Source organism: Podarcis gaigeae (genome assembly GCF_964106915.1).
Source record: "Podarcis gaigeae genome assembly, chromosome: 2".
Lineage (NCBI taxonomy): Eukaryota > Metazoa > Chordata > Lepidosauria > Squamata > Lacertidae > Podarcis > Podarcis gaigeae.
This window is the reverse complement of record NC_139679.1, coordinates 125,687,424-125,704,864: the sequence shown is the minus strand read 5'-3', so window position 1 is coordinate 125,704,864 and position 17,441 is coordinate 125,687,424. Positions and strand designations below refer to the sequence as shown.

Below are 17,441 nucleotides of genomic sequence, written 5' to 3'. Positions count from 1 at the left end.
TTCTTGGCTTCCCAAGACGTCCTTCTGCCAGAGTCATCTTCCCCTTCTTTGTCTTCTTCCCAATTCCACTACTCCTCCCCGCCCAGTGTGACCCCTTCTCTTTCTCCCCCTTCCAGGGCTCTCCAGGACCCACTGGTGAGAACGGACCCCCTGGCCCGCTTGGCAAGAGGGTGAGTGGAAAGGGAGGGGCCTGGTTGACCCACAAGCCTGTTCTCAAGAGGGTCCAGGCCCTTGGGCTTCGGGGGCCAGAGAGTGGGGTGCCCCTGTGCCTGGGGGCCAGCTTGGCATCTCTCTGAGCCCAGTGCCTCCCCTCTTCTCTTCACAGGGTCCAGCCGGTACCCCAGGCCCCGAAGGACGCCAAGGGGAGAAAGGTGCCAAGGTGAGTTACCTGGTCGCCAGGTAAATGGAAGGGGAAGCCGGACAGGCTTGGCTACCCTAAAGAAGAAACTATGGGATATCAGAGGGGTATCCAAGAGCCCATATAGAGTCTTTATGTAGGTTCCCTATTGTTAGGAGAAAATAACAGAGGCCAACCAGAGAATATTGAGAAGCAAAGCAGCTAGTAAGCCTGATCTTCATTGAACTGTTGCAACAGGGTGCTCCCCTCACACGCAGGAAAGGAGGAGGACACAGAACAAAGGTGCTCCTGCCCTTATATAGACATGTTAAATTCCCTACCCTGGAGCTCAAGACCACCCCTCCATACATCATACCTACATCACAGAAAGGGCGGTCTACAGCAGAAATCTGAGTGTGTTGTTTATCTCCTGTTGTTGTTTATTTCCTGTCTGGCAGGTTACCTGTTCATGCTCACTTGATTGGATTTCCTGGGGAGCCTGGCCCGTCTTTTGTAATGTCAAATACTCAGTTCCTGAGCCAGGTCACAGGCTCACCCTGTTCATACACAGACATACCCTTAAGACAGGATTGTGAAGGAAAAGACAATGGGGAGGCTTTTCCCTTTTCCTTGCAGAGAGAACATTTGGTCAGTTTGGGAATCAAAAATGGTTTCAGGTCGGTCTTCCTGTGCTGATCTATGTACGTGCTTGGTCGGTACATTTATGAACATTTATTATATATCTATGACCTTAAAATTATTATCATAGAGCAGATTTTTGTTTACAACAGTGTGTGTGTGTGTGTGTGTGTGTGTGTGTGTGTGTGTGTTGGGGGCTTATACCTTTCTGTTTTCCATGAGCTCCTTTAATATTTGAATTTATTTGCCCTGCACTCTAAGGTCGCAGGGCAGGCGTTAGAACAACTGAAATATATTTTTACTGCTCTTTCATTTTTTAAAAAATAGATTTTGATTCCTGCATTGCATGACCCCTGGGGTTCCCCTCCAACTCTGCAGTTCCACGGTTCTTAACCTACCTCCCTCCAGGCTAATCCTGCTCCCAAAACCCCTTCAAGGACTTGAATTCCCCCAGCCCACTCCACATCCTGGTTGCTTCTGTTTGGCACTCTGCAGGGCAGCACAATCCCAGTACACGTCTACTCAGGAGTAAGCCCCGGAGAGGCCCACGCAGAAGTAATTGCTAGGTGGCAGGATTGTGGCCTGAGGCTGGTCCTCCGCTCCCTCCTGGCCCCAGAGGGATTTGTAGCTGGTTTAGGATGGATCTCCCAGCGGCAATTAAAAAACAGAAAACAAAACCCTGAGCTGTAATTTCAAAAGATTACCGGGGCGATGGCTGCAAACCGCTTGGGGCTGCGAAAGAACAGAAATAAAATCCCCTGCCGAGATGAAGTTGGAGCCCTCCCTCGCTTAGGCCACCTTGATTATATATTTCATGGAAATGCAGGCTATAAATTCTCAAAACGGATAAACAGCAAAAGAGGGCTAGGAAACAGGGTGCTCTGTTTTTCTGAAACAGAACAACGAAGTTCTGGGATCTTTATCTAGCTCTTAGGACAGCAACGCACCAACTCGCACACCTGACGCCATCGCTAAACAGCTGTGGGAGACGGAGGTGTTTTGCTCTTCCCAGAAAGAGCAAAAGCCCCACAAGGACCAGTTAGCTGTGACTGCACAGGGTTGGGATAGATGACTCTTGGGATTCCCTTCCAGCCCTACAATTCCGGATCTCCCTCTCAGGAATCAAAAATGTTTTTGTATATGTTGGAAGCTGCCCAGAGTGGCTGGGGTAAAATTATTATCATTATCATTGTCATCATCATCATCTCAATGTGCAAGAGTTGCGTTTGTTTACAAATCTGACAATCTGACGAGTTGCTTCAGGGACTTTGGTGCAGTTTCTTAAAAAACAATTATCATTTTGTTTTACGAATTTGTGCTCATTCAAAATCACAAATAATAAAAAATTACACAAGATTCTTCCAAATCTCTGGGCTTCCCTCCTCCCCTCCATGGGTTCTGTAATTAACCTTTCCAACTGCATATTGTAAATCACTCTAATTTGTCAGTTGTCCAAAGTCTATGTAACATTGCAAGAGTTATTTAAGACCTGCTATAGAGTCCAAAACGGGACGCAGGTGGCGCTGTGGGTTAAAGCCTCAGCGCCTAGGACTTGCCGATCGAAAGGTCGGCGGTTCAAATCCCTGCGGCGGGGTGTGCTCCTGCTGCTCGGTCCCAGCGCCTGCCAACCTAGCAGTTCGAAAGCACCTCCGGGTGCAAGTAGATAAATAGGGACCGCTTACCAGCGGGAAGGTAAACGGCGTTTCCGTGTGCGGCTCTGGCTCGCCAGAGCAGCGATGTCACGCTGGCCACGTGACCTGGAAGTGTCTCCGGACAGCGCTGGCCCCTGGCCTCTTGAGTGAGATGGGCGCACAACCCCAGAGTCTGTCAAGACTGGCCCGTACGGGCAGGGGTACCTTTACCTTTACCTTTATAGAGTCCAAATAAAAGGGACGGGGGTGGCGCTGTGGGTTAAACAACAGTGCCTAAGACTTGCCGATCAGAAGATTGGCGGTTCGAATCCCCGTGACGGGGTGAGCTCCCTTTGCTCAGTCCCTGCTCCTGTTAGGATAGTTCCGTTCCACCTTAAAAGGGAGCAGGCTTTGTGAGTCACAGTTCATTTAACATAAATGAAGTTTATGTTTTGTTATTGCTTTCGTTTCTCTCTCTGTGCCTGAACACGCAAGCAGGCAGTCATGTTTTTTCCTTTGTTCTGACCAATGCTGAATAAACTTCTAAATAATGCTCTCCTGTGTGCATCTTTCGCTGGGGGCCATGATGGGCTATATCTCCCTGGCAGTATCCCAACAGCTCCTGCCAACCTAGCAGTTCGAAAGCACATCAAAGTGCTCTGGCGGGAAGGTAAACGGCGTTTGCGTGTGCTGCTCTGGTTCTCCAGAAGCGGCTTAGTCCTGCTGGCCACATGACCCGGAAGCTGTACGCCGGCTTCCTCGGCCAATAAAGCGAGATGGTCAGGGGTCCCTTTACCTTTACCTTTATAGAGTCCAGATGCTTACAGTGGTCTCTCAAATATAATATAGATTTCCCCCATTCTTCATTGAAGTTTTGATCCTCCTAGTTTCTGATGTCCCCGGTCATTTTTGCCATCTCTGCATAGTCCAACAGCTTGGTCTGCCATTCCACGCTGGTGAGGGCCGACTTGGGTGCAGCTTCAACAGGCTGGGACAGACCCCCCTCCCACCATAATTTTGATTATTTCTAGATGAAACACAGCCTGGGGAGTTTGTGGCTTTGGAGGGAAGGAGTGTGTGTGTGTGTGTGTGTGTGTGTGTGTCTAATTTTCTCCCTGCTGGCTTTCTCCCATGCAGAACCCTACCCCTCCCCACCCAAAATCCGCAGCTGGGGAAACAGCCAGATGAGCAAATGCAAAAATATTCCATAATAAAAGTGAGGGGGCAGGGATTGGCCTCTTTGTGGACTTGTCGAGTCAGAAGGGACCCCGGGGGTCATCCAGCTCAACCCCCTGTGACCTTCTTCCCCTTCCCTCTCTAGGGAGAGCCAGGAGCGCTGGGAGCCCCAGGGAAGACGGGGCCCGTGGGCCCCCAGGGACCCCCGGGGAAGCCAGGGACGGACGGACTGAGGGGCCTCCCCGGATCAGTGGTAAGGAGACCGACCCGGACGCCGGGGTTCTCTGGGAGGGGCCGGGTGCGCATGTGTGTGTCCACGGAAGTCGGGCTCAGTTGGGGGCCCCTCGTGTGGCACCAGGGGAGCCTCAAAGACCCCCAACAGTGGGGCAGGATTGGTGTCTTGTGGTCCTCCAACCAAGTCCTGTTGCAGGACCCTGGAGAGTTTGTGGGGGGCCTATGGGGTGTCGGGGGAGGGGTGGTGCCTCTGGTGGGGACATGTCTTCTCCTTCTGGGGTGGTTTGTCAACCTTTGGCCCCCACCTTGCACTCCGGGGAGTTGTCAGCCTGGGGCAGGGGTCCCGATCCCGGGAAACGGTGAGGGGAGCTGAGGGGTCTCAGACCCTCGGAGTTAGGGGCTTCGGCTGCGTGCGAAGACAGGCTCTGGCAGGACCAAGTCTTCAAGAAGACAGTGGAGGAAGGAAAACAACATGGCGGCAGGTTGCGAGGAGGTTTTTGAGGTTATCAGGAAAGCCGATCTGAGAACCATCTCCTTTTTGTTTTTAATAATGCTGTGTTGTTTTTAATATTCGGTTGGAAGCTGCCCAGAGTGGCTGGGGAAACCCAGCCAGATGGGCAGGGTATAAATAATAAATTATTAATATTATTATTATTATTATTATTATTATTATTATTATTATTACGGAGGTGCCAAAATTATGGCTGAAGGTGGTCTCCGTAGAGACTGCTACTTAGTCTGCGGGGTATTTTTATGTTCTGTAGATAATCCACTGCTTGTTGGATCAATTCTAATTTTCCTGAAATAAAGCAAAGACCAGAATGGAAGGTGGTTGAAATCTCTACGCTTCACATGGTTGCTTCTAAAGGCCAGAAATAAAGTCTGTTCAATCAGGATAAAAAAGAGAAGGCAGCACAGTGGACGCTCGGGTTGTGAACGTGATCCGTGCGGGATGCACATTTGCAACCCGCAGTGGCACATCTGTGCATGCGCAGGTTGCGATTCAGCTCTTCTGTGCATGTGCAAAGAGCGATTTAGTGCTTTTGCACATGCGCGACCGCCGAAACCTAGAAGTAACCCATTCCGGTACCCTGCTGCAGTGGCCGTTGTGATTCTCCGGCAGTTGAACTTCAGCCCTGAAGAAGATTGGTGGGGGGATGCATTGCAGCGGGGGGGGGGGGCTGGTGGGCGGGGCCAGAGCAAAAGTGGGTGGGGCACTGGGCGCTTTGAAGGGTGGGGCTGTGTGAGGCCACCGAGGGCCACCTAGAGAGGCTGGGAAGGGCTGCTCTTGGGCACTGAATTTCCCACCCCAACTGAACGCTTTTGCCCCCCTGCCCGTCTCTTCCAGGGGGCACAGGGCAAGCCAGGAGCAACCGGCCAGGCTGGGCCCCCGGGGCCAGTGGTGAGTGTCTGGGGTCTTCTCCATGGCCAGGGGGGTGGGCGGTGTGACAGCCTATGGGGAGAGAGCTAAGGGTCCCAACCGTTGGGCCTCTTGCAGGGGGTTGAGCTGGGTGACCTTTGGGTTCCTTTCTGACTCTGCTATTCTGCGGTTCTTCCTTCAGGGCCCCCCCGGCTTGCCTGGGCTGAAAGGTGACTCTGGACCCAAAGGAGAGAAGGTACGGCGAGGGTTCCCTCCTTGGATAGGGGGCAGTTGCTTCTCTGTTTGCCCCCAAGATGTCCATGCCACATCATCACTTTGGTCTCTTAAGTGGTGAACGTCAAACTCAGCCAATAGAAAAGGGACTGTTGGTCAGGGAGACCTCTGGCTAGGAAGCTTCCCCTCGGTGTTCGGTGGGCAAAAATGGACAAATACAGGCCCAGTTTAATCTGCAGGGAAATGTAGCTTGAGATGAGTGCTTTCCAGGTTTCTCTTGGGGGAGTGAAATTGACTAGACCACAAGTGGCTTGGGATCTGGATTGCAGGTCGGTTGCAAACTGGAAACGGATGAAGTCATAAATCGCTTGCAAGCCAGAAACTGACTACACCATAATTCGATTGCAAGCTGGAAATTAACTAGACCATAAGTTGCTTGTGATGCGAAAATTGGCTGGACCCTAAGTCGCTTGGGATCCTCAAAAATGGACTGCAGGTTGCATGCTATCTGGAAATGGAGTAGACTCTAAGTGACTTGGGATCTAGAAATTGACTAGACCCTCAGTGGCTTGGGATCTAGAGATTGACTAGACCCTCAATGACTTGGGATCTAGAAATTGACTAGACCGTAAGTGACTTGAGATCTAGAGATTGACTAGACCCTCAATGACTTGGGATCTAGAAATTGACTAGACCCTCAGTGACTTGGGATCTAGAAATTGACTAAAGTGACTTGAGATCTAGAGATTGATTAGACCCTAAGTGACTTGAGATCTAGAGATTGACTAGCCCCTCGATGACTTGGGATCTAGAGTTTGACTAGACCGTAAGTGACTTGAGATCTAGAAATGGACTAGACCATAAGTGACTAGGGATCAAGAAATTGACAAGACCCTAAGTGACTTGAGATCTAGAGATTGACTAGACCCTCAGTGGTTTGTGAAGCGGTCCAGTCCATTCCCCCCCCTCCAGTAAGTGCCTCCTCTCCCCACAGGGACACCCTGGTCTCATTGGTCTGATCGGACCCCCAGGAGAGCAAGGGGAGAAGGGAGACCGAGGCCTGCCTGGCCCACAAGGCACCGCGGGGCAGAAAGGAGAAACGGTGAGTGTTTGGGGGCAGAGATGTGGGGCGGCCGGGATCCAAATAAAACCAGAACAAAAAATGGAGGACCCTAATCCCTGAGCCATCAGGGAAACACCAACAGGAAACCTAGGATGAAGGAGAATTTGTGGCCAGGCCTCCATTCCGGGGACGTTGTCTGCCTGCCTGTCAAGGATTCTTTCGCGGGGATTTCTGCTCTGTGGGGGGTTGGACTAGATGACCCCTGGAGTTCCCTTCCAACTCTAGGATTACACAGAGAAACAACCCTCCATCCTATGAGATATCGACATCCACTTGAGTCTTCCTCGGAACACACTTTTGCACCACCGCTTGTTTCTTTTCGCTGTTTAATTTGATTTATTTTTTAAATTCTGTATCCTTAGGGTGAGTGAAGGGTGGGCAGTGGATAAACGAACAGGGATAAAAATGCAGATAATTTGTCGTTGTTACCTGTCTGCAGGTTTTATTGCCTTTAAAGGTTTCTCAACGAATAAACAAGACCAAAATCTTCCAGTGAAGCCGATTCCGGTCGCCGCAAAGAGGGAGAGAAGCGAAAGGCGGGGGAGGGGACATTGGGGGGTGGGGGGAGAAGCTGGGTGGGAGTGTTCTGTGCCTATAGCATGGGGGGAAGGTTTCAGGGACCAGCGGGGGGCCAGCTAGGACTCCTGGGTCCTCTGAGATGGCATGGCCTTGCCTGACTAACCCTTTCTCCCTCTGTTTCCCCCCACAGGGAATCCCTGGTCCGACCGGCCCCCTGGGACCCGCAGGACCCCCTGGTCTCCCCGTAAGTGAGCCCCCCCTTTGCCCTCCCCACAGCCCCTCCCTGTGTGGCACCTTCTAACACCTTTTTTAAAAAAAATAATGCTTTTCAGATTTATACATTTCACTAATTTTTCAACCATTCTGACGTTTCAAAACTTGACTTCCTTCCCCCTCTTTCTGCGGCTCCTTAAATTTATTTCTAATATCTTCTGCATATCCAAATTAACCGAATTTGCTCGTTTATTCGTCTAATTTAAATATATAACCCTTATAAAACCTCAGGTTTTATAATCCTGCCAATGGTTTTATCTGTAAATATTCAATAAACCATTTCCACTCTTTTATTAAAAGAGTGTATCGGTTTCTTATTTTTGCGGTAAGTTCCGCCACTTCCGCATATTCTGTAAGTTTTTGTATCCGTTCTTCCTTTGCTGGGACTTCTTTCTGTTTTGTGGGCAAGTAACATATCTAATTGATTTTTGACTTTTATTGTTAATCATGTTTTTATATTGTATTTTATGCTGCTTTTATAATTAAGTGTTTTAAAGTGTTTTAAATTTGTTGTTCGCCGCCCTGAACCTGGTTTTTGAACCAGGAAGGGCGGGGTATGAATAAAAAATTATTATTATTGTTATTATTGCCACAGTAGTCGTGTACATGAATAAGTTTCTATACGGTTTGGGTAGTTCTGTCCCTATAATTCCCAAATGGAAAGCTTTTGGTATTTTTTACAAAGGTTATTTTGAATATCCTTTTTGTTTCATTATATATCATTTCCTCCTCCCTTCCCCAGGGTCCAGGCGGCCCCCCAGGTCCTAAAGGAGCCACGGTAAGAGCCTCCCCACACATTGAGCCCCCCACTCTCTTGGGGGGAGAGATGGGGCGAGGGCCTGCCCCTCTTTCCCTCGCGTGCCACTCACATCGCCAACTTCCTTTTCTAGGGTCAAGCGGGACCCAAAGGTCAGCGCGGAGTCCCTGGTCCCCCTGGACGGCCGGTAAGAAAACCCCACACATTCCCTTCTTCCTCCCCACACCCCATGGTCTGATTGTTGCTGTTCCTCCAGCTGGGAAGGTGAAACCCTCCTGACTTGAATGGCCTGGGAAACTGTGTTGTTGTTGTTCTTAAAAAAATATATTCATGGTAAATATTCAGTCAGTAGCGCTCGAGACTCTTAATCCCAGGGCTGTGAGTTCGAGCCCCGCCTTGGGCAAAAGATGGGTTGGACTAGATGACCCTTCCAAACCTGTGTTTCTGTGGTAATAATAAGAGCAGTGGAGCTGTTGGATTGGGTTCTGGTAACTGGGATTTCCCCACCCAGCCACCTGCACGGCTGCCCTCTGCCTTCTTCAGGGCAGCCGAAAGGAAGCCCCTCTCCAGAATTAAACTGTGGAACTCATTGCCACCAGGGAAGTTTTTAATGTGTGACATTTTAATGTATTTTTAATCTTTGTTGGAAGCCGCCCAGAGTGGCTGGGGAAACCCAGCCAGATGGGCGGGGTACAAATAATAAATTATTATTATTACTGAGTGTGGGAATGTTCAGGGATGCAGGAGAGGATATATTGTTCGATTATAGCCTTTCCAACTTGTGTTAACAAGGTCACAATTTTATGCAGAGTAACATTCCCCTTTTTTAAACTCGCAGCGGATGCATTTGCTCAGGCTCACTAAAGCCTCTATAATAACTGTTCTGGTAAAGGTAAAGGCAAAGGGACCCCTGACTATTAGGTCCAGTTGTGGCCGACTCTGGGGTTGCAGCGCTCATCTCGCTTTACTGGCCGAGGGAGCCGGCGTACAGCTTCTGGGTGATTTCGAACTGCTAGGTTGGCAGGAGCTGGGACCAAGCAACGGGAGCTCACCCCATTGAGGGGATTTGAACCGCCAACCTTCTCATTGGCAAGCCCAAGGCTCTGTGGTTTAACCCATAGCGCCACCCATGCTGCCAGAAAATACTGTTCTGGTATTTCCCCCTTATTCCCTCATAAAAGATAAGACACGACGCAGTCTTCTATAAAAGTATAAAAAGGTTTACTCACACAACATTCTGTTCACAATCGGATCCCAGAAGGCAGACTTAACTTAGTTTCCAGGTGTATGTTATTTTTCTATCTCATAAGGAGACAGTCCCTTTGTCCTCTCTTAGCTGGAGGCCAAGAGAGCATCTTTGGCTAAGCAGATGTTGCTTCTTCGATGCATGTAGTGAAAGAGAGAGATGGCTGCCCTGCCCTGTGCTTTTGTCATTACCTGCACAGGTGAGGCCACACCCACCTCTAGTCCCATGCAGAGGAAGTCTGTCCCAGCCCAGAAGGAAACAGGAAGTTGACCTGCTGGCTGGACAAACATTCCTCCCCATGTGTAAACATGTTCACTCTAGGAATGTTGTACTCGACTGCTCTTGTGTTTCACATCCCACACTGAGAGGACTGGACAAGTTAATGGCGGTGCTCTTGACTTGGAGGGGAACGTGGCTAGAAACCGCAGGAGGGGAGGGGGCTCTTGAGTTCGAATTCTGACGGGTGGGTGGGTTCTGTGGTTCTCACGTTCTCCCGCCCTCCTGGCCAGGGACCCCCCGGAGAGGTGATCCAGCCGCTGCCCATCCAGAGGCCCAAGAAGAACAAGCGTTCGGTGGACGGCAGCCAGCTGGTGGCCGAGGAGCAGTCACCGTCGGACGGGGCAGGCCAGGCGCCCTCGGAGGGCATGGAGGAGATCTACGGTTCCCTCAACTCCCTGCGGCAGGAGATTGAGCAGATGAGGAAGCCCCTGGGCACCCAGGAAAGCCCCGGCCGAACCTGCCAGGACCTGCTGCTCTGCCACCCGGACCTGCCTGATGGTGGGTTGGGGGCTCAGGGTCCCCTGGAAGACAGGAGTAATAATAAGAGTAATTTTATTCTTTACACCCCGCCCATCTGGCTGGGTCAGGGTGGTGGTTGTCCAGCCGCACTTGAGTTCTTCTGCAACTCCCATGCGCTCCCAACAAGCGCAAGGGATCTTGGAAGTTGTAGTCCAATGTCTACAGGTGGGCAAGGCCATTGCAAGGAGTCACAGAAGCCGCTGGGTGAGGCTTCCTGGCCCATCCTGCCCGAGCCACCAAAGCGGCAGGTGGGAGGTGCGATTCCTGCCTCGCAAGGAGGCAGGACAAAGAGCTTCGGGTAGCTCGCGTAAGTGAGCCCAGCTGCATCCTTTGGGATGAAAGCAGCACAGGATTCCTAGCCTGCTTTGTTGATGCAAGGCGAGCGGCAAAGATAGAAAAGGGGAATTCCTGGAGGCAAAGATGATGAGAAAACCCCAGCAGGGATTGAAAATCTCAAAACGTGCAGCGGTTCAGTGTGGAAATACAGGCCCTTCCAAGTTCCTTTCAAAGTTCCCCTCTTCCCTAAGCGTAGAGAGAGACCATAAATTGAGTAACCGAAAAATTGGATTACTTACAAACTCTCCAAAGGTCAGGTTCATGTGCTTTTCCGTGCAGCCTTCAGAAAAAGTTGCGCAGCTGTGAGGAATCCTTTGCTTTAAGGGAACCTTCAGACCCAGAAGTAGTCTATCTCCGTTCCTTTTTCTTTGGCCACTGTCAGAATTAGATGGGGGGGGGGCCTATGGCCTCACCCAACTGCTGCTGCTGCAAGGTTTTCTGATGTTCCTTTTCTCTTTTTCTTCCCACCCCCCAAAATAATAATATCCAGGCGAATACTGGATCGACCCCAACCAGGGCTGCTCACGAGATTCCTTCAAAGTCTACTGTAATTTCACGGCCGGCGGAGAGACCTGCGTCTTCCCCAGCCAGGAGATTCGAGAGGTAAGAGAAATGGGATTAGATCTGCCAGGGGGGACGGATGGACTCGATGACCTCTGGGGGTCCCTTCCCATTCTGCGATTCTTTGAATCTCTGCCCTCCAGATGTTGATTTAATTGATGCGCAACTGGACTGACTGCGATGTTCACGTGACGGAAACCCTGTTCTGAACTGATGGCTGCTGCCGTTCTTATTCTTTACAAATGAAGGTTGCTTTCCAGTATATTTCTCTCTCTCGCTCTCCTTTTCCCAGGTGAAAATGTCGACGTGGGAGAAAGAGAAACCTCAAACCTGGTTCAGCCAATTCCAGAAAGGCAAGAAGGTGAGAGAATTGTGATCCAGGGGGTTATTTACATGCTGTATAGTGACCCCCTCAGCGCCTCTGGGGCTCTGCAGACCAAGAGGAATCATAATAATCATAATAATCATAATAATCATAATAATCATAATACAGTGGTACCTCGGGATGCGAACGGAATCCGTTCTGGAGCCCCGTTCGCACCCAGAAGCAAACGTAACTAACGACGGCACATCTGCGCACGCATGTCTTGCTTTTCACCGCTTCTGCGCATGTCATCATTTTGAGTGTCTGCGCATGCGCAAGCGCGAAACCGGAAGTAATGCGCTCCGTTACTTCTGGGTTGCCGCGGAGCGCAACTCGAACACGCTCAACATGAGGTATGACTGTAATAAGAGGTATGACTGTAATAATAATAATAAGATAACAAGAAAGGATTTAGTTACACTACTTCTAGATTTCAAAAGGAAGTCATAGAAGGGAAAGTGAAGTTGCTGAAGGGTGCGTATAGTATTCTGCTAGAATGGGAAACAAAAGATGAGGAGGTGAAATAATGATAAAATGGGCACAAGATATAGGTCATAACATATTATTTGAAGATTGGGAAAAATTGTGGAAAACACATTTAAAATTTACAGATTGCTCTCTTTTGAAAGGAAATTATATGAAAATGATGTATAGATGATGGTATATAACACCAGTACAGAGGTAGGCTAGGCTGAGAGATGAGGGACTCGCTTCTGTGGCGCTGGAAATCGCGTCTGCGCAGACACAGGCACCGGAAATTGCGGGCATGCGCGCTCACGCATGCGCATGATTCGGCCCACAGCGGGATCTCTGCTGGAGTGAACCAGCCCAGGCGAGGAAAACCTTGCTGACCCGTGTCCCAGCCTGTCTGCAACATCCCCACCAGCTCTCCTCCAAACCTCCGCCCAGCAGAGACTGGGTAAAATAACAACAAACCTCTGGTTACCTGAAACATGTTCAATAAACACAGAAGACGTAACCGGCTGTACGTTTGAAAAAATAATATATGCTAGTCATTGTATTGAATTGTAGGTTTCAGCAAAAGCAGCTCATCAAGTTCAACGGAAAAAGTAGAAGATCCAGTGGATCCATTCATTCTCTAATCAGTCTATGCATATTATATGTGAAAGTGTCTATTCCACAGGAAAGGTTGTTGCAGAATCCTTTCACAGAGTCTAAGACGAGGATTTCCGGAATATTAGCCTTGTTTCGCCGTCTTGGGCTTCATCAGTAGTAGTAGACTGTGAAAGGATTCTGTGGAACTGCAACAACCTTTCGTGTGGAATAGACGCTTTCACATATTTCACACACCTTAGGCATAAACTGATTAGAGAACGAACTGATCCACTGGGTCTTCTTCTTTTTGCGTTGAACTTGATGAGCTGCTTTTGTTGAAATCTACAATTCAATACAATGAATAGCATACATTGTTTTTTCAAACATACAGCCGGTTACGTCTTGTGTGTTTATTGAATACAGCAGAGATGGGGCACAAAAGGGCAGCCCCAGGCAGAGTATGTTGCAGCAATCTAGCCCTGACCCCTTTTTGGCAGCCAGGCGACCACCTTGGAACAGCGTCAATCAGCGACACAAGCCTCAGATACGTTTAGAGACCCGTGCACGCTCTATCAGCAGAGTGAATAAATCTCACAGCAGCAGAGGAGGACAGAGATATGTGTTAGCATAATGTACAGCATTTTATTCAGCATAGTTCAGGAACAAAGGAAAACATGTCTGCTTCCCTTCGTCTCCAGCAAAACAGCAAAAAGCAAAAGCAATATACAAACGAAAGTTCCCAGCAAACTGTGCTGGAAATGTAAACAGGCATGTGATACACAACACTCATGCCTGTTCCCTTTTAAGGTGGAACGGAACTACCGTATTTTTCACTCTATAGGACGCACTTTTCCCCCTCCAAAAATGAAGGGGAAATGTGTGTGCGTCCTATGGAGCGAATGCAGGCTTCCGCTGAAGCCTGGAGAGCGAGAGGGGTCGGTGCGCACCGACCCCTCTCGCTCTCCAGGCTTCAGGAAACTATCCACAAGCCTTCGGAGCCCGTGGGAGTTCCCGCTGGGCTCCCAAGGCTTGCCAAGATAGCTGCCTGTTCTGGGGCCTGGGGTCGGGGGAAGCTCGGGCTTCCCCGCCCCCAGCCCCGCAAGCTCTGGGAGCGGCGGTGAGGTTGCGCGCAAACTTGCCACCGCTCCTGGACCGGGGGGGGGAATAATTTTTTCCCCTTTATTCCCCCCCCCCTAAAAACCAGGTGCGCCCTATGGTCCGGTGCACCCTATGGAGTGAAAAATACTGTATATCCTAAGACTTTTCTCCCCCTCGCCAGTTCTCCTACTCGGACGCCGACGGCAACCCCCTGGGCATCGTGCAGCTCACCTTCCTGCGCCTTCTGAGCGTTTCGGCCCGCCAGAACTTCACCTACCACTGCCAGCGTTCGGCCGCCTGGCACAGCCGCGGGGAGCCGGCCCCCGGGGGCTACCAGCGCGCCCTCCGCTTCCAGGGCGCCAACGAGGACGAGCTGAGCTACGACAGCAGCCCCTACATCAAGGCCCTGCGGGACGGCTGCGCGGTGAGTCCTCCCAGCAGGGGTGGCGTCGGGCGGGAGCCAGGTTCCCTGGGCGGGGGGCACCCGGGGGCGATGCTGTGAGGACAGGAGGCTGGGTCAGACGGGCCCCTTTGGGCAGCTGAGCCGGGAAGGCTCTTTGCATGCCCTGATGGAGCCTCCAGGGACAGAGGCAGTCTACCCAGATTCTTTGGGGGCATTTGAGAAGGGGATGGTGGTCTAGGTGGGCCATTGGCCTGATCCAGTAGTCCTTATGACAGAGTGGGCTGGTGGGGGTCACTTTACGGGAATTTGAGGGGAATTTGAAGCTTTCACAGAGCTGAATCAATGCCCGGCTTTTACTGAGTATCATTCTTGCGGGGAGGCTATCCGACAGCAGGGATCTCCAAACCACAAAAAGTCCAGCTCCTTTTTTTTAAAAAAAGAGTCATTTGTCATGGATGCTGTAGTAGAAATTCCGGTCATGGTACAGCGTTGGGCTGGATGACCCCTGGGACCCACACAAATCTGTGATTCTAAAGCAGGTTTTTGGGTTGTTGTTTTTTAAATAATTCTATTTCTATGCCACTTTGTATTCAAATAAATCCCTAAGCAGCTTACAAGCAAAAGAAAAAAATGACATAATGGAATGTCACGGATACAGCATAAATCGTATAGAATACTTAACAAATCATCAGTATAGCAATCACAAACAAAACAATGACTGCTCTGCTAGATCAGTGGTTCCCCAACTTTACTGCCCCCCCCACGGTTCAATGAACTTACACTCCACCCAAAACAACATAATTCAGAAAAGCAGTTTGCATGAACCTCTAAGATAATAACGCAACAAAATTCAAAGCAGTAGCAAGAAATTGTACATTTGTTCAAAAGTCAATTAAAACTACTTAGTTTAACTGTGTAAAGAAAATGGATAGATTTGATCTTGGTCAAAGACTTTGCCATTAGAAAAAGGAGGGCCCCCCCCTTCAAATATATACAAAGTGGAAGTAGACAATAAGACTGTAGCTTTCGTTTCGTTCCCCGAAATATAATTTTCTGTTACGGTTTACCGTTGTTTATATTTTGAATTGCATATATACGGGGCACCAAAACCTTTTAGGCGCGTAGGGCCTCTAAAGGTCTTCGTCTCACAGCAATGTTTCTGAACGCCAGAGGAAAAGTTCTTCTCGCACTCAGATCCCGCTAGCAGGTTTCCCACCACGTTGGCCAGGTTTGCCCTCACATTCTCACGCCGTCTCCTCTCCCTCGCAGACACGGAAAGGATCGGACAAGACTGTCCTGGAGGTCCACACCCCCCAGGTGGAGCAGCTGCCTTTGACGGACGTTCGCGTGGCGGACTTTGGGGAGCCCGGCCAGAGGTTTGGGTTCGAGGTGGGGCCGGTCTGCTTCCGAGGCTAAGGTGGCGGGAACACCCTGCGCACTTCGCTGAGCCCACCCCCCGACCCCATTTGCCCTTGGTCTCCGGAGGAACCCCCCACCCCACAAGCAGTGACGGAACAGGATCCGGCCTCTCTCCACGCCCCCCCTCAAGACACAGCGGATCCGCCGCCAACCAACGGGAGACCGAGGAGCATCAGGGGTCCGGGGCACCAATGCAAACCAAAGAGAAGTGGACCGTTTGGGACAAGCCAGATGATATTTTATCCCCATTCCTCCTCCCCACCTCTCCTCCACGAGTAGCGGGTTACAAAACAAAGCCCCCTCCCCAAACACACAGGGATGCCTCCCCACTGTAGCTTTTTTCCGCTGAACCCACTATTCTAACCCCACCCCGTGCCTGATCTTGCGGCTGTCTGTCCCCCTCCTCCCCAAAAGCATCCCTTTCCCTATTCCTTCAGGGGTTCTTGGGAAGGAAGCAATTGGGGTGGGGGGTATAATCAACAATAATCTGCAGAATTTTCCAGTTGTAACTCCCCAATCCCAAATCCAGTTGTTGCATTTCCCCCGTGACCTTGCCCACCCCAGAACAGGGACCCTTTGCCCCCACCCCTAATGGCCACTCCCACTCCCTGCTGGCCCTTGCACCCGTTTTAAGGCCTCACCCACCACCCCTGTCCCAGCTGCCCAACAGGTGCAAAAGGGAAGCCACAAGCCTTTTCCGGGCTCTCTAGGGCAATCCCTTCACCCCCTAACAGGCATCACCAATTAAGCCCCACATTTACAGAAGGAAATGGGGGGGGGGGAGATACTACAGGAACCTGCCTGTGGGCTGGAAAGAGGCAGCTGGAGTGAACAACTTTGCTTGTCTCTACCCTAATGCACAGAGCACAGGAACCAAGCAAGATGAACTCAAGCTCCCATTACAAGGTGGCAAATGCGATTGAATAGGCACTGCTGAAACCAGAAGGGCTAAATGACACTCAGTGGGGGCAAACTTGGTACAAAAGCCCCCACCCAGTTCAGAGACCAAGAGCAGAGAGGGGTCCTTTGACTTCCCAATGGAGTCTCCCCCAAACCCTGGTTATCTCCACCCTAGCCACCTCAATAATTGCCCCAAACATATCTTAACTTTGTTTTTTTTTAATGGTTCTAAAACTAGACACTGCCCCTGGGAGGTTCCCCCCTTTTGCACAAATGATAGTGTCCTGCCAGGAATTCAGCCCCCCTCCCCTCCCCCTTGCTAAACTTTCAAGCCCCTCCCCAATGTTCTGCGTGCTTCTAAGAAGCGTCTTCTGCCTCCCCAACTTCCCTTCGCCCCCAGAGCAGCTCCAAAGACCAGAAAGGAAAACTGTGTGTTTTTGTTTTTTGTTTTTTTTATAAAGAGAAAAAAATAAAAATAAATTAATTATATTATTTAAAGGAGTGGATATAAGAAAAAGAGACTATTTTCATCTCCTGCTGCCTTTTTATTTTTATGGAAGATGGAAAAAGGCGAGTTTCACACCCAGTTTTTGGTGCTCGGGAAGTTTTTAAAAATAAATTTATTTTCTCTCGGCCGCCTGCAAAGTTTTTTTCCCACCCATTCTCTCTTGAAAGGGGTCCCCCCCCCACAAAAGCTCCTCCTTGGCTTTTTTGTTTTCTTAAAAAGCGAGTGAGGGGCTGCCCCCTGGTGCTGGAAGCAGGCGACCCAACCATGTAATGTTTTGTAATTAATTGTGGAAATTGTATGGTGCCTAATAGATCATCTATAATTTTGCTGCTTTCTTTGGCTCCATTATTATTTCCTCGCCTTTGCCTGTCCGTTGGAGTTTCGCTTTCCTACCCCCCAGTGTGCAAATAAGAGGGTCAACTAAAGCCTTCTGCAGGGAGTTCGAGGGAGGCGCCCCCCCAGGGGTCTC

General features: G+C 50.2%; 1 protein-coding gene and 1 long non-coding RNA gene across 2 annotated transcripts in view; one reads left to right on the top strand and one right to left on the bottom strand.

The window, feature by feature from the left end:
- COL11A2 (collagen type XI alpha 2 chain) overlaps positions 1 to 17,298 on the top strand; it is a 98,095-nt gene extending 80,797 nt beyond the window's left edge. Inside the window, exons 54-67 of the mRNA XM_083722329.1 lie at positions 117 to 170; positions 326 to 379; positions 3,929 to 4,036; positions 5,366 to 5,419; positions 5,580 to 5,633; positions 6,606 to 6,713; positions 7,444 to 7,497; positions 8,269 to 8,304; positions 8,417 to 8,470; positions 10,039 to 10,306; positions 11,154 to 11,266; positions 11,517 to 11,585; positions 13,924 to 14,166; positions 15,415 to 17,298. Of these exons, the coding sequence (XP_083578455.1) occupies positions 117 to 170; positions 326 to 379; positions 3,929 to 4,036; positions 5,366 to 5,419; positions 5,580 to 5,633; positions 6,606 to 6,713; positions 7,444 to 7,497; positions 8,269 to 8,304; positions 8,417 to 8,470; positions 10,039 to 10,306; positions 11,154 to 11,266; positions 11,517 to 11,585; positions 13,924 to 14,166; positions 15,415 to 15,561 (1,416 nt within the window). The 3' untranslated portion in view covers positions 15,562 to 17,298. The remainder of the gene's footprint in view (positions 1 to 116; positions 171 to 325; positions 380 to 3,928; positions 4,037 to 5,365; positions 5,420 to 5,579; positions 5,634 to 6,605; positions 6,714 to 7,443; positions 7,498 to 8,268; positions 8,305 to 8,416; positions 8,471 to 10,038; positions 10,307 to 11,153; positions 11,267 to 11,516; positions 11,586 to 13,923; positions 14,167 to 15,414) is intronic.
- Positions 3,205 to 17,441, bottom strand: part of LOC310838216 — a 69,051-nt gene continuing 54,814 nt past the window's right edge. The window contains exon 3 of the long non-coding RNA XR_014560815.1: positions 3,205 to 3,226. This is a non-coding gene — a long non-coding RNA (uncharacterized lncRNA). The remainder of the gene's footprint in view (positions 3,227 to 17,441) is intronic.